Source organism: Anas acuta, chromosome 19 (assembly GCF_963932015.1).
Source record: "Anas acuta chromosome 19, bAnaAcu1.1, whole genome shotgun sequence".
In the NCBI taxonomy this organism is placed as follows: domain Eukaryota; kingdom Metazoa; phylum Chordata; class Aves; order Anseriformes; family Anatidae; genus Anas; species Anas acuta.
The window spans coordinates 11,292,145-11,318,734 of NC_088997.1; the positions used below are offsets into that span (position 1 = coordinate 11,292,145).

The 26,590-nt window shown below is 46.5% G+C and overlaps 1 protein-coding gene across 2 annotated transcripts; it reads left to right on the top strand.

The window, feature by feature from the left end:
- On the top strand, positions 1 to 25,119 carry LOC137842392 (myeloperoxidase-like). 2 transcript variants are annotated; one of them, XM_068656368.1, is made up of 14 exons: positions 1 to 5,049; positions 5,781 to 5,858; positions 7,267 to 7,360; positions 8,330 to 8,505; positions 9,653 to 9,776; positions 10,643 to 10,772; positions 11,905 to 12,111; positions 13,127 to 13,442; positions 15,798 to 15,958; positions 17,750 to 17,996; positions 18,360 to 18,530; positions 20,803 to 21,040; positions 22,723 to 22,946; positions 24,180 to 25,119. In XM_068656368.1, exons 2-13 carry the CDS (start codon positions 5,783 to 5,785, stop codon positions 22,943 to 22,945), a joined length of 2,163 nt encoding a protein of 720 aa, XP_068512469.1. In that variant the 5' UTR covers positions 1 to 5,049; positions 5,781 to 5,782; the 3' UTR covers position 22,946; positions 24,180 to 25,119. The 2 variants fall into 2 exon arrangements, with proteins under 2 accessions (XP_068512469.1, XP_068512468.1); XM_068656367.1 differs by having other exon boundaries at positions 1 to 5,858.
- The last annotated feature ends 1,471 nt before the right edge of the window (positions 25,120 to 26,590 follow it).

Here is a 26,590-nt window from a genome sequence, read left to right on the forward strand (position 1 = left end):
CTGAAGCAGACGTAAGTGATGATGGTCCTCAGCAACCTAGTATTAAGGCCTGCTAGGTCTCTTTTGAGTCCTGAAAACATGTCAGACCCTATGTCTCCTCTGCCGTGGAGTTTTCCTCCCCTGACAGTTGTGACACTACCTATAGAGCTACAAAGGGTATAATTGTGTTAGAGAGTTTACAGAGGAGGGCAACACAGATGGTGAAAGGGCACGGCATAGGAGGAGCAGTTGATGTGGCTTGGTTTGTTCAGCTTAAAGAAGAGAAGGCACAGGGGTGACCTCATGGCGGCCTACATCTTCCTCACCAGGGGGAGCGGAGGGGCAGGCACTGATCTCTTCTCTCTGGTGCCCAGTGAGAGGACCTGAGGGAACAGCAGGAAGCTGCCTCAGGGCAGGCTCAGACAGGAGCTGTTGGGAAAAGGCTCTTCACCAGGAGGCTTGTCAGGCACTGGAACAGGCTCCCCACGGAAGCGGTCATGGCACCAAAGCTGCTGGAGGTCCAGAAGTGCTTGCACAAGGCTCTCAGACATACGGCTTAATTTTCAGGTAGTTTTGCGTGGAGTCACGAGTTGGACTCGGTGATCCTGGTGGGTCCCTTCCAACTTGGGATAATTTTTGATTCTGTGATTCTAATCTTGGTAGCTAGTGCTGCCTGAAGTACCCTCCATGCTGTAACTTACCTTCCACTTACCCTGCCTGGAGGAAGTTGGTTGCTGTTCTAACTGAATTTACCATCTGCAGTTTCCTAAGCAAGTCATTTGAGGTCTTTTGAAAGAAACTGTCTGTTCTTGCACTTACCAGTTAATCAGGGGACTAACGGAAGAACAACGTCCTTAGATAAACAGCAGCTGTAACGTTTTGGTGTCTGCCCAGAGCTGGTGCCTGCAGGATGGCTCACTCGCTCTGGTACTGCCTTCACCTTGTGAGATATGAATGTTGTTTCCCTGCTCACCAGGCGTGTGCTGGGCTGCATGCTACCAAATCACAGTTATATACACAGACTCCCATTGCATAGTGGAGTCATGCTAATTCAGTTGGATCCCCCAACACCAGGCAGGCTTTACAGCAAAGCTGAGAGGAGTCCTGAGAAAGGTTTAAGACCTTCAGGTCTTGGTAGGTTAAAAAAATAAATACAAGAAACAAAACAATTCTGCTTTGCACTTTTGGATTTGAATTGCTGCACTGTATCCCAGGTGTTGATGACACTCTTGGTGACATCCAAAGCTCTGGTTTCTTCCTCTGCCAAACTGTGCCCTTCCTTAGGTACTTCCCTTCAGTCTAGATCTGGATGCAAATGCAGCCAATGGTCACCTGGGGACTGGTGTCCTCTACTGACTTAGGAGTTGCTCCTGTTTCTGATTTTGTGCATACTCATTAAGAGCTGCCTAACAGGGATGTCTACGGTTCCATTCCTGGGCCTTTGGTGACCATTTACTGCATGCATATTCTCTTTCGCTTGGCAGCTCCAGTATGCTCTTCCTTCTGGTAGGCACATCATCACTGGCAACACCAAGCAGATTTGTTAGCAGACAATACGGGCACTGGACACACATCCTCAACAAATTAAAGTAGAGAATAAGTTGGGAAGGCAGCAAGGCCAGTGGACAGAATCTGTATTTTTAAAAGTTATTTCTTCAGGAAATTTACTTAGTGTCTTCTCAGAATTGAGATAAAATATCAATGTGTGGTTGCCCATAGTTCCCAAGATGGAGTACCTGAGTTCTGACAAGTTTCTGAGTTTACAAAACTTTCTCCAGAAGAACAAGACTTGGGTCAGCTTTTTACAGACTTCAAGCAACACAAGAGTTGAATACTCTTGCACAACTCTTACTTAAGACCTATAAAACCTGAAGATGTCTAGTATGCAGGTAAGAGCTTGACCTGGGCTTGTGGATCACTGCCATGGTCCCAGAGAGTGAGGGAGGCAGTGTGTGTCTCTGGGTAGGATGGAGGGTGCATGGGGAATGGGATCATCTGTCCCAACAATCCACTTACTGTAGTCAGGATGTGAGCTTGCTTATTGTGGGGTTCCTGACTGCTCTTGGTCCAGATATTTGGTTAAAAACAGAGAAATGCACTAGGTGCATGAAGCTTTTCTCAGTCCTCAGCAGTCCGGTTGTTTGTCAGTGCTGCTGGGCCTGCTGCACTGTGAAGGAAATGCCTGAAAGACTCGATGGAAAAGCAGCTTTTTCTGACAGATTTTCTACCTGAGGACTGGAAAGAGGGGTGATATTTTTCAGGCTCTTTCATGAGGATATAGTTGGCTTTATATAAAGGTGCTGTTTTGTCAGAAAGCCATCTGCAGTCAGAAGGGCTTTGCCTGGCAGTTTTGAGGAGCCCATAACTTGACAGAACTGCTGTAAAAGCAGTCAAATCCTTTCCTGCTCACTGGAGCTGCACCATTGGAGCTCAGCAGTTGGGACTGCAAGCACAGATGGAGAAGACCACCGCTGCTCATTAGAGCTACACCTGGTGGGAGAGCATCCTGATCCAGATGTGGATCTGATCTGGATCAATCCAGAAGGAGATTGAACCACAGACTTTAGAGGAGCCTCCCAACTGAAAATCTTCTATAAAACTGTCACTTTGGCATAGTTCAAAATTGAGCTGTGGTGGTCCAAAGCAGGCCCAACCAGGAGGGTTTGCCTCATGACAAACTCAGCGCTACAGAGCTTGCTCCATCAGTGGTGCAAACCTCCACCTAGGACAATCGTCACCATTGTGTTTTTCAGTAGGAGCACTTGGAGTCCTGTAGTGATGTGGAGATGCCTGGTGCTTTGATCTGACCACCTCATGGTCAACAGAAACATGCTTCCTGCGGACTCTGCCTGGGCAAGCAGGCAAACGAGCAGCTGGAATGTAAACCTCTGCTCTGAGGTGACATTGCTTGAGCTAACGTTCATTTTTTTACTCTAGAGAAGCAGCACACAGTGTCTCCTTTGCAGGTGAAGGTGCTGAGCACAAGGGCTTGGCACTTGCAGTGATACTTGGCAGAAGGCTTGTACAGAGAGGCCCAGATACATGGCTGGTCCCACACATGGCCATCTGGCAGCAGGTCCACAGTCTCCATGGCAAGGGAACACTGAAGAGACAAAGCCTCTCTCAAAACCTCCCACTATCAAGATTTCTAAAGCAGTTTTAAGAGCAATTAAGTAAGTTCCTTATTATGAAATGCAATTATCAGCACAGATGTGCACTAACTGTCTCACTAGCCTTTGAAAAATCCTTATCCCCTTCTAACCAGTGAGCTACATGATACAGCAAAATAAGCACAGAGATAATGGCTTCAGCAAGCTGCCAGCTCTGCCCCTTTGCACAAGAGTAGTGCTGCTCTCGTGCAAGCAGCTGATGGTGGTGGCTTAGGGAGAGGTACTTTGCTTCTGTCTCTGACAAGCTGAGTGCACAGGAAGGTGTGGCGTGGTGTGGGGGCACCTCCTGAGGCTCTGGTCCAACCCCTGCCCGCAGCAGGGCTACCTCTGAGGCCAGGGAGGATGCTCAGGGTCTTCTCCAAGTGAGAACCAAGGGTGGAGAACCAACCACTTTCCTGAGACCTGGCCCAGCACTGCACCACCCTTGTGGTTGTTTTTATTAAGTCCAACAGGAATTTCTTTTGCAGCAAACATGCCCATTGCCTCCTGTCCTTTCTCTGTGCACTTCTGAAAAGACTCCTGCTCTATAATCCTTCCATGATACAGCTGAATCCAACAGTGGGGTTCTTCTGAGCCTTCTCCCCACCCAGCTGACTAAAACTGGCTAAATCAGTTCTTGTTGTATGTCTTGTGCTCTAGATGCACAAGATTTTGATTTCACTCCAGTTAATCAAAAGCTGTCTCAGACAAGCAACTGCAGAACAGGACACTGCTCCAAGAGCAGCCTCACCTGTGACTCATTGCAAGGCTGGCAATTGGCTTTGCAGATTTTCGTGAAGGGTATGGTGCCACCTGTGTAGTCCAGCTTTGAGGACACAAGTATGTGTTGAGCTGCTGCTGGAGGCACTGTACCACCACTGCAGTTCCTAGTAGGCCCCATGCAGGGAAGAGTTAAACAGATGTTCATTTAACCTGGTGAACACCGGCAGAGACTTGGTTGTTCTCAAACTGTAACTGCTGATCCAGGGAGTTTATGGTTAGGAGAAGTACAACTGCAATAAACCCCCAGTTAGTGGGGAGCTGATGAGTGCTGGTGAGCAGCTCCCTTGCTTCTACACACACCAGCTTGTTTGCCTGTCTAGCAGTATTCCATTTCCCTGCATCATCAGCACAGCTGTAAGATGGTGAGGATTTGTCCATCAGCTGGATGTGCACGCAGACAAAGAGAGGGGCTTTGTACGGTGGAAGAGCTGCTGCTTTGCCAGGTGAGCTCCCAGGAGTACAATGGCAATTTGGACAAGGGTGAAACCCCTGTGTGAGCTACCCAGAGCTTGAGATGTGCATACTGGAGGTTGGTGCATTCCTGCTGCATGTTCAGCCCATCAGCCAGGTGCCCCCTCCTGATGTTCCTGCCCGTGGGGCTCTAGGAGTGATGTTCATGGGCCTTTCCACACCACAGCAGAAACACAAGGCAGGGCAGGGAGGTGTGACGGGGAGTGATGAGCAAAGCAGACATTCCTTACAGCTGGTGGCTCCATTGATACTTACGAGACTTTTTTTTTTCAACCTTTAAGAGCAGCGAAGGATAAAGAACACCATGGGGAAAGGACGCCTGTCCTTGTAGGACATCCCCAGGGGGGAATTCAAGACTCCTGAACTACTGCAAAGTACTACCTTATGTCTCTCCCCCACCAAAACCATGCAGAAGCGCTGCTAGAGCAACAGGCTGTGTGTCCAGCTGGGTGTGCAGAACTACTCGCCTTGTGCGCAGGAGCCCCCTGCTATGGAGCTGGGGTGGGAAGCAGCACTGTGGAGAGTCACTGAGCCCTGTGGGTCAGCCCAGATAGCCTGGCACAGATAACAGCCTGCTGTAGATAACAGCCTGGTGCAGATAACAGCCTGGCACAGATAAAAGCGTGTCCGTGGGGGGAGCCGTGGTGAGGACAGCAGAAGACAGCAGGTGAGAGCCTGGCACAATGCATGCTTGCTTTTGCTTTCACAGACCACTTACTTCCACACTGCGGATGGGGAGCCGGGGCTGTGCATAGCTGAGGTCTGAGCTTCCCCACCTCTCCCCAGGGACCCCAGAGCCTTTCTCTGCCCCACTACCCAGTGCAGCTGGAGGCTAGCAAAGATGGGGCTGGACCATGCTGCTGTTGTTGCAGGGAGTTCCCCCATGGGGAATGGGTTTTACTCTGAATTTTAAGGTGAATGCTGTACTGCCTTTGCTTGGTACCTACCTTGCTCCATGATGGGTACCTAATGATGCTCCATTGGCAGCACCCACAGCTCTGGGCTCTGCTTCTGATAGAGCCAATTGCTTTGGAGTGGCCTTGCTCCATGCTGGAGGGAGGTGAGGGGTCAGTTTTGGGCAAAACATCCCAAATCTCTGCGTGCAGAAGACCTTGCAGACTGATCTCTCTTTTCCACCCCCACCCCAGCTGAATAACCAGTGGCAGCTCTCCTAACCCTGCACAAATTCTCTGCATGATCAGGGCAGCTGCTGGTCTCTCTTGCTGTCCTCCAGCTACTCCAAAGGATTTGAGTCTGTTTTTAAAATACAGCTGGGGAAATAATTGTCCATCTGCTTCTGGGCTTTTGTATAGACACGGGGGAGCTGCTAGGGACTTGCTGCTCATAATCAGGTCTGTGGCTTCTCAGTTTTCTTCACTTCTTGCACTTTTTTTGCAGGGATGAAGGCAGAAATCCTCTTCCCAGGGTTGCTGGTGGTCCTAATCCTGTTCCAGGCACATGTATCTTCTTCCTATGGTATTGTTCTGTTCTTGTGTTTTGCAGATCAGGGTCTTGTATGTTCTGAGTGGGAAAAACAATGAAGTCAGGTCTAGGAGAATCTGAATTATTCTCTTTTAAGCAGCTGAGCCCCAAAGAGAGGTCAGAAAAAAACATTGCCAGTTTGTATCTACTGTGCCAGCAATCCTGACAGCTTCAGGTGTTTATCAGTTAATTTCCTATCTGATTTCTTAAAATCACATTATAGGAGAAGTCAGCTCTCAGAACAGCTCCATCCCCACGGTACAGAGGTTCTCCCACCCCACACGCTTTGCAAAGTGTCCCCTGGGAGCGCAGTTTGGCTCTGCCGGGCTGCAGTGCTAGTAGCTCCATCATGCATCATCTTTTTTAGGGAGGCTGAAAACTGAACTAATTTCTGTTCCAGTGCTGATTTACCCTTCCAAAACCTGTAGAGACCTCTGCTTGTTAACTCATGATTTTAAATCATTATGGAAAACACATGCCAGACCTTGAATTTATCTCATATGGTGGTTCAGGCAATAATTTTTCTCTCCAAGATTGAAAAAGAGGTGAACTCTGGGTTGGTCATGGCAGGCAGTTAAAAGAATCTTGGGAGAATCTGGAGACTTTTTTTTTCTCTTTTTTTTTTTTTTTTTCATTTGTGTTGATTTCTGAAGCTGTAGGAAAAAGATCCCACTCAGGGATCAAGTGGGATAGCAGGGGCTTTTCCTCTTGCTCTGTAACCCCCAGCCAGCTGATGATGGGGACCAAGTCCATTTCTGGGAGCTCCCCAGAGCATGAGGGGAAGTGATGAGAGTGGGAAGAGAGCAGGGGGTTGCAGGAGACTGGAGAAAGTAGTGGGGAAATTGGCATGAGCATCCATCCGCCTTGAGACGTGGGGATATATAGGATCTTTTGCCAGTTGGTGCCATAGGTGTGTTGGAAAACGTGGCTATACCCATTCTACTTTACAAGTGTTGGGGAATGAAGACAATGATGTGAAAAAACAGGAAATGAGAGCTTTTAATGTGAGTTTGACATGGCAGCCAGAGGTATCTGTGCAAGCTGTGATGGCTGTAGTCATATAAATAAAATAAATGACAATAATTGGGATTGCAAAATATTTTATAGAAATAGCAACTTCTCCCCCATAAAGCAACAGGAAGGATCATGCCTACATCTCTCACATGGCTATCTGAAGCCTCCACCAATGGAGAGACCCTTTCCATGTCTGAGGAATGTAGTCATGCACAGATGTCTCTCTCCCTCTCCAGAGAGAGTAGCAGCAATTGCTTCCAGCACTGCAGTGCAAATATCCCTAGGTACTGGTGGCACAAAGAGACACCCACTGCAGCACAGGGAAGCTCTGACGTGACTAGGCATGGGACAGTGTTCTCACCTCTGTTTTTTCCATTCCCCTAATGAGATCTGTCCAAGGAGCTGTCAGACGCATCCCTCCTGAGCAGCGTGCTTGAAGCCAAGCAGATCGTGGATTCAGCCTACAAGGACACACGTGACCGGTGAGAGTTGGGCTTAGGCACAGCTGTCTCATGTGCACGAGCCATGGCCTGGTCTCCTCTGTCACATTCTGGAGGGTCACAGCCTCAAGGGGGTGTCCAGTCTCCTCTTCGTATACCCTTGTGGTTTCCCCACCCATCCTTTGCTGCCTGCTCTTATCCTTGGATCCTCAACTGTGTCTCTGCAGAGGGCCTGGCTCTTCGCATCCTGCAGATGATAGTGCTGCCTTGTGCATATTGGCTTCCCTCAATTTTGCACCACATCTCCAGTCCGTGGTGTCTCTCATAGCTGGAACAGTGTTCTCCCTGCCCTCCCTCCCTGCTGAGTATTGCGTGGTCTGTTTCATCCCTTGGGAAGATCCTGAGGAGGGCTGGAGCCAGCACAGGATCTTGCTTATTCGTAGTTTTTCACCCCCTGTGGAGGACGCAAACCACTGTAGTTTGTACATTTGCTGATGACTCCAGCTTCTACCACTATGGTGTGAGAACATATGGCTTCCGACTGACCTATATACCTCCTCTTTCTGTTGCCATCTGTTGAAAACCCCTCACTGGCTTAGGAACCCTCCATCTGACAGCTTTTCAGGGCTCCAGCAGCATTAAGACAGGGTGACATGGAGATGCTTGGGACCTCTGGATGGAGACAGTCACCTGCAGGTGACTGATTAGTTGGAGAACAGTTGAGTGAGGTTTGGTTGCCTCAAAGATGTAAAGATCTGAGAGCTCTGATGTTTTCTGGCAGGTTGGAGAGATTGCCTTCCTGCACCCACCCTGCTCCTCTGCCGAGGGTGGCAGGAGCAGTCTGCTCTCTTCCAGCTGCTGTGCAGGGTGGTAGGTGACTCTGCCTTTGTTGGCAATTCCAACTCTTAACATGGCAGATCTGGGGTGCCTGAGGCTCACGTGTGCAACCTGCAGGACTCATGGCTTTGGCCCATTTCAGTCCTGCAGAAGTTATTCTATTCTCCCTTGCAGCATAAAGAAGAACCTGGAGAATGATGTCTTGACCCCCGTAGAACTTCTGAGATATTTCAAACAGCCAGTGGCAGGGACTCGGGCTGCTGTGCGGGCTGCAGATTACATGGAAACCACCCTGACCCTTCTCAAGGAGAAGCTACGCTGGGCCGTGAAGGGGGACTTCAATGTCACAGGTCAGGGTGTCACTTTGCTGGGAGGAAGGCAGAGCAGTACTCTGCAGGACTCTGTGGGCTTTATGAGGAGGGAGGGGAAGGGATTTATGGGGGTCAGGTCTTGGATCCCTCCCACCAAAGCTGAGTGAGCTGTCCCTGTGCCACGCTGAGGCGCAGCATCCTCCAGGAAGCAGCAGTCCTTGCCTCCTGGCAAGACCACTTTGCTGAGAGCAGGAGGCACATTAGGGGCAGGCACAGAAACAGCCCAGGGAGGCAGGCACAGGACAGCTCTTGCGATGTAAAGATAAACTCATGGGAAAGCAAAGGGTAATTAATCTGATTGCTGCAGAAGCACTGGCAGGCCAAGATGCAAGTCACGGGGTGCTCCAACATAGCTCCAGCATGAGTGGGAGTGGGAAGAGGGAGACAGGGCTGGGTGTGCTCAGCTCCTACCTCTCTGTGCCAGGAGCCTTTCTCCTTGCCAGGGCACCCCGCATCAGCCTGAGCATGATGACAAACCATGCTGTGACCCATCCTGTTGGTGGCAGCAGCGGCTAGGAAACCTCCAAGGGGCTCGGGAAGTGTGCAAGCAGCAATGGCCAAGCAGGGTTTGCTGGCTGAGCTCAGCCACTTACCTCCCATACAGGAGGAGAGCTTCGCGGTGGAAATGCAAATGGCATTCCCTTGTGCTGCCCGGCCACCCGGGGGTGCCTTCTCCGAGCAGCTTTGAGTGTGTGTTCAGTGGTGGTGAGGCACACTCCTCCCATAAGGGAAAGATTTGTAACAAACATCTTGGATGACTGTAATTGTTAGCAATTTATGGTGGAGATAAAAAGGAAGGGGAGAGGAAGGGAAAAGGACTGCTAATGCTAGAAGCTCATGCCTCTTCTGCACAGGCTTAATAATATCTAAGATTTGATCACAACTTTGGTGGTTTTAATGCTTTTCAAAGCAGAAAAAGCAATCTGCCAAAGAGCATCCTCAGCACAGGTCTGAGCAGGATGACCTTCGGTGAGCCCCTTGTGCTCCTACAGCAGAGGGTGATACAGTGGTAAAAGAAGGCGTCAAGGGTACGAGAAGGGAAACTTTTTCCTGAGCCAGGGAGACACCACAAACTCGACAGAGCCAGTGTATTCCTGTGTGTTTATCCTCTATGGTTACCTTGCAGACATGCTCACACCAGCTCAGCTGGGGATGATTTTCAAGGCAAGCGGATGTGACCAGCAGAATGAGGAAATAAACTGTGAATCTTCTGGCCACTACCGAACAATCACTGGCAAGTGCAACAACAGGTGAGGAGGCTGTGTTAAAGGGAAGATGGATGCATAGGTCCTCCATCAGTAGGAACAGACCTACGGACCCAGAGGTGATCCACATAGGATGCCTTATTTAGGGTTTTGCAGCCCCCAGAGTTGTTTCCTAGATGTGTGAAGATTTTAATTACAGCCTTGCTTCAAGGGTTCTTGGTGTCATACATAAATGAGCTCTTTGGCCAAAATGACAACAATTCCGACCCTTCTCTCTCTGCTTTCTCCTGGGTTTTGTCTGGATCTACCCCCTTGCATGGTTTCATAGTGCTTCCTGGCTTCCTAACTGGGTATACGACCTGGCTGCATGTGAACTGGGGCATGATCTGGCCATCTCCATGCCCCAGTCTGTGTCCAGGAGGAAATCTGGACACACAGGCTGGGTGCGAGCACCTTGTGCAGGTCCCATGGGTATATGGATGGACATGACTGTAACATGGAATGTAAAAACTGTTTCTTAGTACTTACAGAGTTTTCTATGGCAAACAGTGGAGGATTTTCAAAGGAACAGCACAGGAACATTCCACATCTCTCCGCTGTTGCCAAGTACGTACTAGGCAGAGCATGTCCTGGCAGCTGTGGCCATAAAACACTTTGGCCATAAAAAGCTGTGTCTCCCCTTTCTCGGGAGGAGAAAGAAATTCAGACAGGTCTGCCTGCCTACAGGATGACTTCGCCTTCAGATGTCTGTGTAAGAAGCAGGGAGAGAGCTAGCTGTGCCCTTCCATTTTCAGAAGGTGGTGGCTTCATTTGGGAGGGAGATCTAGTATCTGGGATAACAATGGGTCCCTCAGACCTGAGCCAGACCTAGTTGCACTAATATTTTTCTGTTCTTCCATTCACTGGTGCAGGAAAAACCCATTACTAGGAGCTTCAAACAGAGCACTGGCCAGATGGTTGCCAGCAGACTATGAAGATGGTGTGTCAATTCCCCATGGGTGGACAGAAAAAAAGTGTTTCTCTGGATTCCCCTTTCCACTAGTAAGTCCTTACAAGTCTGCTAGTTAGCATCGTCGTGATCAGGAGGCAGAAAGATAAATTCACCTACGTCAGGTGTCATCTGACTATATGAGAATCTCCATGGTGACCTATTGGAAATGCTTTCTCACTCCCATGCTTGGATGAAAAGCAAAGGAAAATTAATCTGATTACTGCAGAAGAAACAAAGAAAGACCTGCATGATGCTTTCTTTTAAGTCAAGTGCATTTAAGCCAATATAATTTACTTTAAGGTCTGACTCAGCTTTTTATGATTTGTTTTGTGGAAGTTGTTTTGCTCTTGAATGGTCTCCTGAAAAGCAGTATGCCAGAGAATAAAATGAGCAAGAGAATCTCTGGAATAAAAGACATTGAGCTATAAATTCTGTTTATGCACCCATGGGTGAGTAATCAGTGAGGGATGTGTGTGTGGCTCTGGTGGCACCTGGCGGGGAGATGGTTTCAGGTCACTTGAGCTTGGTGCACCACCAGCAGTAATGAGGAGCAAAGATTTTCTGTGTTGTGTGCCTTATCGTCATGGTTCCTTGTGCTTCCTAACTCTGCTCTAAAGCACATTATCAGGGCTGCCCAGTTTCTCCTTTTTCTGCAGTAATAACTGAAAGAAGAGCTGATGGAGAAACGGTGACAGGGGACAGAGCAGAAGAAAAGAAAAAGGGTTTGGGAGAGTATCCTGTCTATGTGAGAAGCGTACCTGACCAAGGAGCATTTGAACTGTGAAGGATTATACATGTTTTAGTAACTAGAGGGAATTTACTGACAAAACCTTCAGAAATTCCTAAATACTTTTATTCCCTTGCACTTCTATTTCAAAGCAATATTTGAAAAAAATTTGCCTCCCTTTCCCAGTCTAAGAACCAGAGTATGGGTCTTTCTTAGCCACTTCCACATGTCCATTAAGGGATGCTCTTTGCCTAGAAGCTCAGAAACCTGGCTAGATTTAAGAGTACAATGCTCAGCAGAGGTCTCTCTGTAATACCTTCCAGTCAGAGGCTTTTTTTTTTCTAATATGACATAAAAGGAATCATTCCTTGTGATTTTTTTGTTGACAACCCTACAGATGCACCCATTCCTATAACCATTTTCTAATGCACGTGTTCTGCCTTCATCCTGTGCAGGTTCGAAAGGTGTCAAATGAGATCGTCCGTTTCCCCCCTGCGCAGCTCAAGCTGGACCAGCAGCGATCACTCATGTTCATGCAGTGGGGTCAGTTTATTGATCATGACCTTGATTTCAGTCCTGAAACCCCAGCCAGAGTCACCTTCAGTGGCAAAGTGGATTGTCACACCAGCTGTGCCAAGCAGCCCCCCTGCTTTCCCATCAAGGTACAGCCAGCCTGCTTCTTTCAGAGAAGCTGGGGACAGGGTATCGGTCCTCTGACCGGGAGGTGCTGGTGGCTCTCCCTATCCTGGCCACCAAGGAACAGCCTCACAGAGCAGGCCAAGGGGGACAGACCACTCTTTCTGAGGTGGAAGTGCTCACTCCAAGGAGCTATCCCCAGATGTAAGCACATCCACAGCCTTTCCCTCGTTTCCAACCTTTAACCCCATCTCCTTCAAGAATATATATTTATTTCGGAGGTATAATGCAAAGACAACACAGACGGTGCCTGGGTTATAGTAAGTGTGTCAGAGATAGGGTTTGGTGGGTGTTAATGTCCCATTGGTACCCTGGAAAATGCCTATTTCATGGTTAACTGCTCTATAGTGTCTGGAATGAGGAAGGGGCGAGCACCTGTCAGCAGTGGCTAAGGCTTTGAGCTAGGAAACTCAACAGCCACATTGCAGTCTCTGCTCCAGTAAGCACACATCCACCCTGCAGCACTACTCTCCTGATTTTCGGAATGTGTTGCAGCTCTGGCTCGATCGCATACCCATATTTCCTCCCAAGGAAAACTGTGAAGGGTTGGGGCATCACTGAGTATTTGCCACATATGCATTTGAAAACACAGCCAGTGTTACAAGTGCTGGATGGCAATTGTCCACAATGTGGAGTAGATATGGACATTAGACTGCAATATAAGATAGGAACACATGAGCTTCTAAGATTTGATCTGATATGTATTTACCCAGGGGAAGAAGTTTAGGTATCCTTTGGTCTTTCTTTCTGGACATTCAGGCACCTCCAGGCTTTCATACATATTTGGGAGTCCTAAAAAAAGCATCTCTGCTGTCCGTCTGACACTTCATAGGTGGGATTTTGGATCAGACTCAACACTGTCTGCCATGGAAGCTGCCTCTGAAATCACTCCTGCCTGGCTTTTCTTATGATTGTAGTATCACATTGCAGAGTTTCTGCACCCCTGAAATGATGATGAATTATTCCCTTATCTTTTTTCAGATCCCACCTAATGACCCACGAGTTAAAAACACCAGAGATTGCCTCCCATTCATTCGCTCAGCTCCTGCTTGTGACAGTGGTAAAGCAATTCGAGAACAGATCAACGCGCTCACCTCCTTTCTTGATGGCAGTGTGGTGTATGGCAGTGAGGTGCCTTTGGCCAACAAGCTGAGGGATCGGACCAACCAGCTGGGCTTGCTGGCTGTTAATCGGAATTTCACTGACAGGGGCATGGCGTATATGCCCTTTGACTACATGTCAAAGAACCCCTGTCTTATGGTCAGCAAGGGAGCTAATATTCCATGCTTTCTTGCAGGTAAGTTGGCTGTTGAAACCCTTGTACATGTAGGTTCCCTAGTCTTGAGATCTAGAGTGAACAATTCCACCAGCTCGGGTTTAGTTCTTTAATTGCTTGTTTCTTGTATTTAAGTAGAAAAGGGAGCATAGCAAAACATGGTGAATGACTAAGGCAGGCAGGTAGGAGAAAGCTCTTCACTTCCTGAGTCTTTCTTGTGACCATACCACTGCTGTGATGTTTCTCCATCTGTGCTCAGCAGCCCTGCCCTGGAGTAGAGCCAGGGACACGGTGCTGCCATGGGTGCCATGGTGCACCCAGGGCCCCATGCAGCTCCTGGATGGAGCCAAGCAAATGCAGCAGTAGCAGACTGGCTGGGATACAGTGGCTTGTCCATGCTCGTCACTTGGCAGCTGCCTCTCTACCATCTGGTTAGATACAGGTGTGTTTGTGCTGGGCTGGATCACTACCAAGAAATACTTGCTAGTGCTGCTGCACTGACAGAAGCTCAGATCCCAGCTGGACTGAGAACAGGACTGATTGCAGACTGAGGTGACCTTGCCACCAAGAAGGCTGGGGTGCACTGGCAACATGCTGGCAGTGCAGACCTTTATACATTAACAAAATCTCCTGCTCCATTTGTCACCCTCTTGGCATCCTCTTGACTATTCCTTCAACCCAAGCTAAATCCTTTTGTCCTGTGCAGAACCAAGACCTTCCATCTGCTGCTGCTGCTTGCTGCTTGTCCTGTTCCCAGCACACAGAGGCCAATATATTTCGTTTCCGAAGGCCCTAAGCAGTGGTCTCTTCCCCCAGCTCCTGCTAGTGAGGAGTAGGGTGCTGCTACAAGTGTGTGAGAACCCACAGAGGAAAGTTTCTCACCCCTTGGTCCTTCCTTTTGGCCAGCAGGACCTCCTGTCTAATACTTGATGGCTCTGGCCACACTGGGCTGTTCATGGCACCTGAGGGCATGACAGATCTCATCAGCTGTGGAGCTGATTTCTGTTCCCTTGCACCCTGCACATCTGGCCTAGGCTGCTTTGAACAACATCCCTGTATACCTTGGCAATACATCCAAGGTGACAGGACCAGCAGGAGAGCTCTGCTTGGTGTCATCCTCCAGGTCCCTCTTTTCAAGTTCTTGGTGTTTTCTGTTTTCCTTGGCCTCTCACACCTGTCTATCTCTCCCATCCATTGCTCCATGTCTCCAGCTGCTTCCCCAGTTCGTGCAGGTCCTCAGTGAGGGCCCTGCTGTGGCAGATGCCCAGTGGGAAGCAGAGCAGGCAAGTACATCAGGTGCTTCCTGGTGTGGGCTTCCCATCCCAAGCACCTCTGGGCTGCCTGAGCAGTTTCTGTTATATAGCTGGGTACATGGACATCAACAAAATTATAGTGAAGGGGTTCAGGCTTACTCAGAGGCTCCTTGCAGCTCCCCACAAACTCCTTTGAAAATTCAGTGTCTTATTTGTGACTTTTCCGGACCCTGAGAACTGAGGCAGCTGTACATGCGCTGTTACCTAACAGGGTTCAGCGATTTCATTATTGGAGTTCCTTTGGAAGCCCTGAGTGGATGCTGTCTGCTGGAGGAAACCTCACAGTGCTTGTTTTGTTTCTTCTTCCGTAGCCTCTTACAGACAGTCTTTGATAGTTAATGAAAAGGGCTCTGTGCTGAGTGCATGAGCAAATCCCTCTATTTACTATGGATCTAGCGGACTAAACACTATGCATTTCCTCTTCTCTGAGTGCTTCTTTATACTCTCATCACCTGCTTGCTTTCAGGTTTCCTGCTCTAGACATTTGAAGAAGGATTTAATATTTCATTGTTATGCCTTTTGTAATATATTCCTTCAAGTTGTGACTCATTTTGCTTTTCCTTTTACTTTTCTGAGAGCTTGATTGTGACTGTCTTCTTGCTTTGGCCATGGTTTCAGCTGGTTCAAAGGATGCCTTCTGACTTACAAAGTTCCCTTGGCTGTCCTGACTTCCCTCCGCCCATTTTCATTTCTGTCTTGAGCTCTGAGACTGTTGCTCTGATATACGAGCCTGGAGGAGACCTACTTGTATTTAACTCCTTAAGTTACCTCTCTTAGACTTTTTTTTTTTTTTTTTAACCCAAAAATGGGCACAACTATGCTCATCTTGGCTATTGCTGCTTTGGCAGGAAATGGCTTTTCACCAGAGTTCTTTGGTCCTCTGGACTGCTCCTTCTCCTTGTGTGTGGTTCTTATCCATCTGCTTCATGATGCAGATATTGAGACACCTAAAAAGCTCTCTGTGCATGGTTCAAAGCAGGATGTTTGCTTTCTCCCAATGTGAAGCAGCCAGGCACACGCAGGACACTGGCAGTAAAATTAAGCACTCTTGTGATACTCATAGGTGACTCTCGAGCAAACGAGATGCTGGAGCTGGCGTGCATGCACACGCTTTTTGTGCGGGAGCACAACCGCCTGGCTAGAGGACTGAAGAGATTAAATCCACACTGGAATGGAGAGAAGCTCTACCAGGAGGCACGGAAGATTGTGGGTGCCATGATCCAGGTAGAGCCACCATGTCACACCCCAGCTCTGCTGCCTTGTCTTGCAGCCTTGCAGAGTTAATATGGTAGGATTGCTAGTGTGGGGTTTCCATAGGGTGCAGTGTTTTGGGGTGCAAATAATCAAATGCTTTTCACTAACTCCTTTAGTCTAAAGTAAAACCACCCAGAGATACCTGAAATAACGTGCAGAGGGGGTCTCCCTGAATCTTTTATGTTCCTCTACTGTTACATTTCTTAATTGTTTGATGTGTTTTTAACTGCATATTTTTGTTTGATGAACATGAGGACAGAAAAGTCAGAGGAAAAGTTTTCCCAGTGTTTTGTGCAGGATAATAATGCTATTGGAGATTTGGGTTAAAATTCCTCTGGGTCATAAGTCTGTTCCTCTCAAGAAGCCCTATGTGCTGGTGGGTGCAACCACCCGTGACATTCTGTTGTCCTTATGGTTTTAGAGCAGGGATGCTTGGGTCCATGCTACACTACAGATTTTCCCCTGACTGAGACAGTAGGGTCACAGAAATACTTCTGTGCTTGGAGAGGATCTCTCAATGTCTCTAGTCCAGCCTCCAGTTCAGAGCAGGACCAGCTTCAAAACAGATGAGGTTTCACAGCTGGCAGAAAAGGCTGGCTCCTATGACAGAAGAAGACGCAGGGTTACCAAAAGCAGTGCTTAGTCATATCTAATTGAAAACCTATTTTCTGAGTTGGCTTGGCAAATTCTTTCAGTAATGTCAAAAGGTTTAAGTTTTTAAAACTCAAAATTGCATATTATGATAGTGTTGAATAAACAAATATTGAATAAGCCAATGTGGAGAGATTTAAACAATTGCAGTAAAAGCATTGCCTCTTTCGTCATGTTTACATCAATGGCTTAATTTTCTTGCAATTCGCAGTCAATTAAGACATTTCCTGACAAATAATTTGTTTTTTTGAGTTGTATGCTTCAGCTTCCGCAATAACCCAAAGAGAGAGGAAGCCAGGGCTGGAAACCTCTGCTCTGAGAGGACTAACAGCTGCCCATGGGAGGTGATATCATCTGTGTCAACACCATAGATCTTTTCTCTCATCTGAAGCAAGTAATATGGGAGGGAGGAGGACATGCAGTTCTACGTGGCTGCTGGAAATGGCCTCTACCTATAGTTCCAAGAGGAAATATTTGAGAGGTTGTAGCAGGCAATGCTAGCTTTCATCCTGCTCTCATCTGTCAAGATATAAGGCTAGAGGTGAGGACCATGTCTGAGGACAGCTGAGCAGCAGCAGCAACATGTAGAGAATCCCAGTGCATTACACACAAAGGTTGAGCATGGGTCAGGCATCAGCAGTGTCTGTGCTTCCTGATGTTGCTGAAGCTGCTATGAAGCTTTGCATTTTCATCCCCTTGTCAGTGCTAGAGAGTGCAGAGATCCCTGCACATGGCTGGAGCAGCACCCTGCAGTGCCTGTGCCTGGAGCTGCACTGGCAATGGCATGGGGCAATGGTCAGGTGCAAAAGCTGCTTTGAACCAAGGCTACAGAGCTTTAGAAATACAATTGTCACTCAGCGGTGTCAGAAAGGATCCTCAACAGACTGCCAGAGCACTTGGGTCAAGGTCTGATGAGGTGAAAGGAAAGTTGGCCCTGGGGAGTCTGGTCTGCATCTTGTGTTAGCAAAATTTCCTACAGAAATAGCATCAGAGAAGCCCAGTCTGACAGCTCCTGTTTAAGATGTATGCAACAGCTCTCCCATTACTTTGTTTCCAAGGAAACTGATGCTTAAGCAATTAATTATTCACACTTTCCTTGTTTCTCCTTAGATTATAACCTACAGGGACTACCTGCCTCTTTTGCTGGGAACAAGTTTACAGAAATGGATTCCTTGCTACCGAGGCTACAATGAGGCTGTGGATCCTCGCATATCCAATGTCTTCACTCTGGCTTTCCGTTTCGCTCATGCTTCAGTTCCCCCATTTGTGGGCCGATTAAACACAAATTATAAGCCCATAAATCCAAAACTGCAACTCAGCAAAACCTTTTTTGGTGTCTGGAGGATTGTGAAAGAAGGTAAAGCCTTTCTTGAACGTCTTGGGTGTACCATTACTTCATTTGGCCCTCTCTGTATAAGCTCCTGCATCAGTCAAATTTAAAAGCAGCTTGCATTAAATGTATTAAATCATCTTTACTACCAGAGTTTTCCCAACATAGCTGTTCTCTGCAGTCATCTTATTATGATGTATGCAGTCTGATTGCTTAATTGTTGTAGTTTCTAAGACCATTCAAAGTATTTTCTTTCTAATGCTTTATGTGCAGGAAAACTGATTCTCCTGTACTTATAATTAAATACAAGTTTTATTCAGACCTCTGGAGCCTCTTTCATACACACTTTCCACCCTATGCTGCTCACAAGTTGCTGTGTAACTGTTGCAGGCGGTATCGATCCCTTCCTGCGGAACCTGATGGCCAGTAAGGCCAAGCTGATGACACAGAAACAAATGGTTGTGGATGAACTCCGGGATCGGATGTTTGAGCAGGTTGAAAGGATTGGGTTTGATTTGGCTGCACTTAACATGCAGCGTGGCAGAGATCATGGCCTTCCAGGTAAGCTGGCTGTGGCAGCAGAGCTGCCAAAGGAGAACAAGTGAAAATCAGGCAATCTTGTTATTGAACATTGAGAAACATCTCCAGCCCATGCTTGGCTGAAACTTGTCTTAGAGGACTTTTCCAAACCTTTTAATCTTTTCTGTACTACCATTGATAAGTAGGTTGCAGGTTGTGCAATGAAGTCAGAGCCTGGCTGGAGCTGGAGAAGACACATGGAGGCACACAGCCACAAGTACACTTAGCATTGCACAGAGTCAAGCATTCAGTAACTGATGCATTTATGTTGTTGTTTAAATGCCATAATTATGAAAGTGGTTCACCAAGGGTGTGCAGGAGTCATTAGCAGAGTTCGGGCCAGAAGCCCCCATGGCTTCTCTTCAGACATTTGTATAGGTCCAGCACAGCCCCAGAAGACCATATATCTGAAAAAAAAATAATCTCACCATATTTTCTCTACAAAGACAATGTCCCAGGAAAAAAAAAACAAAAAAAAACAACAACAAAAAAAAAAAAACAAAAAAAAACAAGCATGTCAAAACCACTCACAGGGAGCTGCAAAATGCAAAACCAGTGTAAAGACATCACAATATAGTCTTGAGAAATAGATTGTTGATAGGACTTGACAACAGAATCAAGGGTGTGCCATTGCCTAACACTGTTATTAGGCTGACGTAAGTGCCTGGAGCTGTTGTGTCAGTAACATCCTGGGAACTGCAATACAGCTCACTTTGAAACTGTGATGAAGAATGCCAGACTCACATGTTTTAAGCCCAGACAGAGGCTTTGCAATGCCTGCAGATGCATGGTCTGGTCACAGGATTGCTCTGCCTTTTTATCAACAGTAGGTCTCGATGTTCCATTCTGTCTGTGGGAACACTGCTGCACAGAACCTCATCTGAAATCAAATCCCAAATTTCTAGTTTTGTCTGCTGATCTACTGCAGTGGAACTGAAATGTATTTGTAAAAGTGTTTATTTGTGTTAATCTCCTTGTCTTTGGGTCTCAGCCTACCCCTGAGTGCTACTGTGCTCCTTGATGTTAGACAAACTATGAAAGTGGTGATAACATAGCAACATCAAAAAAGCTTCCTGATTCTTTTTCTGATACAGCAATATGTGGTCTCCTTGAATTGTTTGATAGTAGTACCATATGCTGTATCTTTTTCTATGAATTCTCACCAGCTTTTAAACATCTTACTTACAGCTGAAATGTATGCTGCAGTATCATTCTCTTCTCTGTACCCAGCAGTTTCCTGGGCCGAAAGGTAGCAGAATGCATTAGTTCTCCATAGACTTTTCTTTTACTTAAGCAGTCATTCGATAAGATAGAGAGAGGATTGAATTGAGACTGCCTTTTGCTGTTTATGTGCCCAGATCAACAAGATGCAAAATTATCTTCCAGTTGTGGTCTCATGAATTTCCAGCTATTTGCTGTAAACAAAATTTAGTACAGCTGGCAATGTACAGTGTCCCTCTTCCACCCATAGTAGCTTGCCTTATGAGCTCTATTTGCAGTGTGGAATGGCTTGTCAGGGTGGCTAGATATAAATGTACGTGAGACCACCTGTGGGGAGGTACTTGGCCACTGTCCTATTGTACAGAGCATCAACATATTATCTAGATTCACTTTCAAAGAAATCAACATCAATAAGTTTTGTGAGGAAATCTCTCCTGTTTTTCCAAAGATATCTGACATTGTCTGCTCACAGAGCTACCTTAATGTTCCTAGGCTGTAATTTGGCATGCCCAGCCCCTTCATCTGGGTATCCAGAGCAGAGGGGTAGGAGCAATCATAGCACACTCAGGATCAGGTGCCTGAGCATATGTCTCCTTTGCTATTGCAAATGCTTTGGGGTCACTCCTCTTGCCATCTGCTGCAGCTTCAACAGGGCATGGGTCTCCCATAGCTCCTCTGTCACATCTTCATGAGATTGTTCAGGATACACCATGGTTCTGGAGCCTGCATGGGGATCTGTCTTGCCACTTGGTGAAACAGCAAAACGGTGCTGGAAAGTGGTAGAGAAACTCTGGCTGGCAGGGATCACTTGCAGAGACATCCACAAATAGCATGAAAATGCCAGGCAGGACAAAATGACCCTCAAGCATTGGAAAGGCAATAGCATTAATAGAAATACAGAAGAATTTAGAAAAAGGTTTTAAACATAATTGGAACCTACCTCTGCCCAGGGTACGGGAAAGAGAGAAAAAATCTTTCCAAAAAGGGAAAACGTTATTGACCGTTCTTTGCTGTGATACTCGACTACTTGCAGGTTACATCTCCTGGAGACAATTCTGTAGGCTCTCAAAACCTTGTGGTTTGAAGTCACTTGCTCAAGTATTGAAGAATCACAGTCTGGCAAAGAAATTCATGCAGCTGTATGGGACACCAAAGAATATTGACATTTGGATTGGGGCGCTTGCAGAGCCCTTTGTGAAAGGTGGAAGAGTTGGTCCTCTCATGGCTTGTCTAATTGGCACCCAGTTCAGGAAGATACGTGATGGGGACAGGTAAGAGGGTACACAAACCCCAGAGGACAGAGTGAGACTGGAGTTTGTGCAGATTTCCTAATGGAGATTTGGAAACTGCTTCCAGTTGTTTGGTTATTTTTTTTTTCATTGCTCCTCAAAATGTGTTTGGTTTTTGTTTGTTTGTTTGTTTTCCCTTTCTAGTGATGTTCTTATTCCCTGTCTAGATATATAATCCCTAGGTTGAGATTCTAGGCTGAGATCCCTTCCCAGCCAAGTGTTTTGACCCTCTGCGTGTTCACTTTCACTAATTTTGCAAATTGTATTGACTTTTTCCATGCCGATGGCTCAAACACAGTGGTAATGTTTGAGCAATTTTGCTGCATTCAGATAAGTTGTTTTAAGGAAGGCCTATATTACTACGTGTTCAAACACCCACTTGCTCAAGCAAAGGGAAATATGTAAGTACCTTAACAAGAAAAACAAGTATAGTTTTAAGGATGGGAAAACCAGGCTCCAGATGCATTGCCTTCACCAACTGGAAACAAGCTTCCAGGTTTAGTCAGCCTATGTAGCTCGCACTGACAGAACTGTAGATGTTTAGTGTCTGCTGATGGGGTGGATAACACTTTGGGCAGTTTTTGAAAAATTGCCTGCATGCTAAGGGATGTTACTGAGGGACTAACACTGTCAGGCTTTGAAGGGAGTAAAGCAGATTAATTGTTCTCTTGGTTCTCTCCAAGTCCCAGCTAAGCTTCACTGCTTGCTTGGCACTGTCAGCATCCCTGATCCCTCTCTGCTGGGACAGATAGGCTGCTTCTTCAGGGCTGTGCCCTGCAAAAGTCTAAAAACATCTGTCACCTTCACAGACCCTGTAATTACAGAACACAACCTTGCACAAATGCAGTGTCTTCTGCACCTCTTGGAGGTCTTAGAGGTGACTTTTCACTATTTGTCCATTCCACCCCAGTTATGAGGTGTACTCTCATGGGCATGTAGCAATTTAGGCTTAGTTTGCACCAGGAGATGGGTGGACTGGTGTTAGCTTGCCAACGAAAATCATTTGAGCAGTGTTGTGCTTTCAAAATACCTGAGGTCCTCTGCCACCTCCTCCTTGAAGTTGCTATAGGACATCAGGTAGAGGAGTTTGTACCCTTTTCAAGGTACATTTGCCAGTCCTTTCTGAAGCAGGGTTCTTGCATTGTTTAGCAATATTGTCTGAAAATGGGATCATGATACCTGTTCCTAGGAAACTTTTCTGCCAAGTACGTACCTAGAAAGACTTACAAGCTCAAAACACAGAGTTGGGAGCTTAAAGGCAAACAGTCTACTTTCACATTTAGAAATCCTATTCATAAGGCAGGAATAGAAGAAACAATTTTTTAAAAGAGAGTAATTAGAGGGCTGTTCCCACCATGGCATCACAGTCTGTTGAGTTTGTGCTGAATATTCTATTTGAAAGAGGGTGTTTGAGCCTCAGTTGAAGAAACACAGGGCTAGGCTTTAATTCAACTGTATCTTTGTTTTATTTATATGGCAGAAATGCAATTCAAATTACTCAGCGGGTGAGACAGAGCATTTAACTTAAACACCAGAAATTTTAATTTGGTCTTAGCAGGGAAAAAAACAAACATTGGTGTTAATGGGAAATAATTTTGCAGGAATCTTGAATAAGAAGAAGATAGAAGGGAAAAATCTATAGTGTCATTTTCTGTCTCCTGCAGGTTTTGGTGGGAGAATGAAGGAGTTTTCACTCCTCGGCAGCGCAGTTCACTGGCTAAAATCTCCTTGTCACGAATAATATGTGATAATACCCACATCTCTAAAGTGTCAAGAAATATCTTCCAGGCCAACAGCTATCCTCACTCCTTTGTGAGCTGCAACCAGATCCCAAAGCTGGACCTCAGAGCTTGGAAGTCAAAGAAGATGGAAGAAAGTACAGAGTAAGGTATAAACCTGAAACAGCAGTCAGTTTCTGCTTGAAAACAGGTGATATAACTGGACTAAGCTCAGGTTTTAGAGGACTTTAAGTGTCTAAGCAATGCAGTCTGCGTTACACAGAAAACTAGCTTACCAAAATACTCCTGAGACTACCATGAAATGGCTGTTGACATATTAGGGCAGCCAAAGACCACTGCACCAGACACCCAGGCTCTTAAACAGAGCTGTCTATCACAGGCCTGAAGATATGTGCCAGGTACATACCTAGCATGTGTTTAGATATGTCATTCCATCGAGTCCACTGGGAGTAGTTCCTCTAGCACAGATTTTCCAGCATCAGCATTGCAAGGTGAAGCTAGCTTTATAGCTCTGGGATTTTTCTTATTCAGTCTTTTCAGTTTAGCTCTGTTGTTGGTATACACACTTTTTTTTCCATCCAGCTTGTCTTTCTGTCCAGACCTGTCTAGGTCTGTCTTCTGCCCATCTCTGAGAATGCTGTCAGCACATCCAGGTCACACAAAAACCATCTCTGCACTTGAAAAGAGATTCCCAATATATGGACCAGTTTGTGGAGTTTGATTTGTGCTAAGAAATATTTTACCCATATTTCTGGTATTTCCTTCATCTGCCTTCAGTTCTTGAGGTTTACTGCTTTAAAGTTTTAAAGTTCTTGAGGTTCAATGCTTTTCTTCCAAAATGATCTCTGAAATCTCTAGGAAGTGGATGCAGGCAAGAGCAGCTCTCCCCTGGGAAAAGTGGGCTGCTCCGGTTCATTAGGGCCTTTTCCTCATTAAACATCATCTTTCCCTTGCTCTGAGAGTCAGGCCCTGCCATGCTGTCATGCTAATAGCTGTGAGAAGGAGCAAATCACTGCAACTAGATGCGATCATTCAGAGCTCAGAGAACTCCAGCTGCAGTCGACTTCCAATTCCCTTGAGGCTGTTTAGTTACATTTTCCAAAGGGCTATGGGATTATCAGCTTGAAAGTGTGACAAGGAGCAACCATAAATGCCACTTTCTTGGTACCAGAAAAGTAAGGTTTGGAGGACTGCAGAAAGCAATATGCAGGCAGGGATCTCCAGAGGTCTCTAGAGAAATCTCCTGCCCAGAGCAGAGCTAATACCAGAGTTATTGGTCCCACTTTTCCAGCTTAACCTATGCAATAAATCACACAAGACAATAGGGAGTTATGGTGCATTCTTTTCTGGTCTGTTAACACATTGGTTTTTGTCTCCTGTAGAAGAACCACGTGATTCTTAATGTTGAACACTGAGGATTCCCCAGAAGCTTGGATTTGAAGAAGCTGCTGAGATTTATTTTTTTTTTATTATTATTTTATCCCTGTGTCTATGTCTTTACTGCCTGAAATGTTTGGGCATGATCGCTGTCATCCACTCTATTTAGTTTGCTTGAAGCCTTTCAAGTGAGATGGAATCCAGTGATAAAAAACTTCATGAAAAGATGTTCCAGATCTGTGCAAATTACTCAATATCACAATGCAAAAGAAAGTGAGTTATCAAGAGACTCACTCCCAAACATACTGCTTGCTCAGGTAATTTCACATACACTGGGTCCCAGTAAGCTTTACTGTCAAAAGACAGGTTCTGTACACTCCCTTCGTGTGAAACAGCATGAAGTTTCCAGTCTACACAGAAAGGCATTGGGGCATCAGAACAGATTGCATATTTTTGCTCTCTTTATTATTATTATTACCATTTCATTTTTATTTCTAAGAAGTACATACTTTGGTTTCCAGAGAAAATCTAGTAATTTCAGTGAAGCAGCATTAGCTTTCATGTACCCCAAACAGATTTATTAAAAACCCTCTGTTCCTGCTTTTGTTGGATATGGAATCAAGAAATTGTACACTTGGAATAAAGCTGTTCTCTCATCAGTACCTGCCCCTCATCCAGAATGCCTAAGGCATCACACAGCATGATGGAAAACTCTGATAAATTGTTCTGCAGCCTGGCATGAGCCAGAATGACTTACCCCTGGGCTGTGGAGGTGATGGGATATGTCCTAGCAAAGACAGGATCAGTCTGAAGTACAAGAAAGTAAGACCTAATCTAGTTTCTCCCTTCAATAGCTTTTCCCAAACGGAATCAAAATGTCTTTCTCTTTCCTCTCTAATTTGCTGTGCTACTGTAGTTGATCAATAAATTGCAATTTTGAGTTGAGGCCAAGACTTTCTTTACACTTTGTAAAAAGTACAATGACCAATGCCAGGTGGAGGGTGGTGATAGGTTTAATTTGGAGGTAATGGATTAAGCAGATTCAAGTGAAGAACCTAGTACATTTTTAAGGAAGGAAGATATATCTTGCTGCAGTCTCTGAGTCATTATCCTGTGTCATGTAGCACTACAAAAGCATTCCTCAGAAAAAGGGGCAGTGCAGGATTTAGCTCTAACAAACGCTTGACAGTAATCTCCTCCTTATCTCTCCCAAAAGGCAAAAAGTTCCTGTGAGATCCTCAGAGAAAAAGAAGAGGTGTAGGTACTGACTTCTGGCACCATTTGTCCAAGGTGTTGGGGTGATGCTGGGGTGACGAAATGCCCCAGGTGTGTAGGCTGACAAACATAAGTCTGGACGTGTTTTGAACACAGAAGGGTTCTTACAAGCAAACATCCCCTAGGAGTGGGTTGAAGCCCAGTGTTTCTTGGTTAAGCTCATGGTGCTGAGAGTTTCAAGGGAGTCAACAGATTCAATGGGTGTGAGACACTGACTACACTGGGGATGTGCGTCAGTCTCTCTGGCTTTATTTTTTTAGTACTGGTTGTCTAACGTGCAGCCCCAGCACTTACTCAGACCCTTGATGACACAGGAGGGCACATTCATTACCTTTTAATTTCAGCAATTGACTTATGAAGAGAAAATAGAAAACTTCATTTGGAAGGGACTTACAAATATCATCAAGTCTAAATGACTAGCTCAAAATCATAGAATCATTAAGGTTGGAAAAGCCCTCCAAGATCATCTGGTCCAACCACCCCCTACCATCAGTATCACCCACTAAACACCTGCCGAGGCGATCGGCTCCGGGGCAGACACGTTCTGCAGCGGAGCAGATGATTGAGACAGGCAGGGCTTTTTTTTTTGGCATAGAGGCCGCCATTCAAAGCAGCCAAGGGAGCCGCAAGGATCCAGCAGCCCTCGCGAGGGAGGCTGACGAGGCAGCCCCTGGGAGCACAAGCGACCAGGACGGGCAAACAGGGCGGGGCGCGGCGGTTCACGCAGGGAGGGCCCCTCGCTGCTCTCTTTCAGCAGTCTCTCCCTTCAGTACATGTAACCTCCTTGTGAGGAACCTGGCCATGGTATCAACCAGGCAGAAAACCATGGCCTCCCCATCTCTTGTGGCTTCTCCAGCCACAGTCACCTATGTGGCTATTCAGACAGATGGCTTGGGGAAATACACCGCCGTCCAGGTCTTGGGCTGCAGGGTGTGCCCAAGTCTTCTGTCTGTATCCAACAGCAGCAGCGAGGGGTATGCCTGTGGGAGGTGTGCCCAGGCTGAAGAGCTGCTCAGCCAGGTAGTGGAGTTTCAGGAGGAGGCGAGCAGATTCAGGAGCATCAGGCAGTCAGAGAGGGAAATTGACTGGTGGAGATGTGCTCTACCCTCTCTGAGACAGACTCACAAGCCTGTCACAGCAC

Coding starts and splice junctions, on each gene's coding strand:
- LOC137842392 (XM_068656367.1), top strand. CDS start 5,783: ATGAAGGCAGAAATCCTCTTCCCAGGGTTGCTGGTGGTCCTAATCCTG. Junction 15,959..17,749: donor TTGTGGGTGCCATGATCCAG/GTAGAGCCACCA, acceptor GTTTCTCCTTAG/ATTATAACCTACAGGGACTA. Junction 21,041..22,722: donor AAGATACGTGATGGGGACAG/GTAAGAGGGTAC, acceptor TGTCTCCTGCAG/GTTTTGGTGGGAGAATGAAG.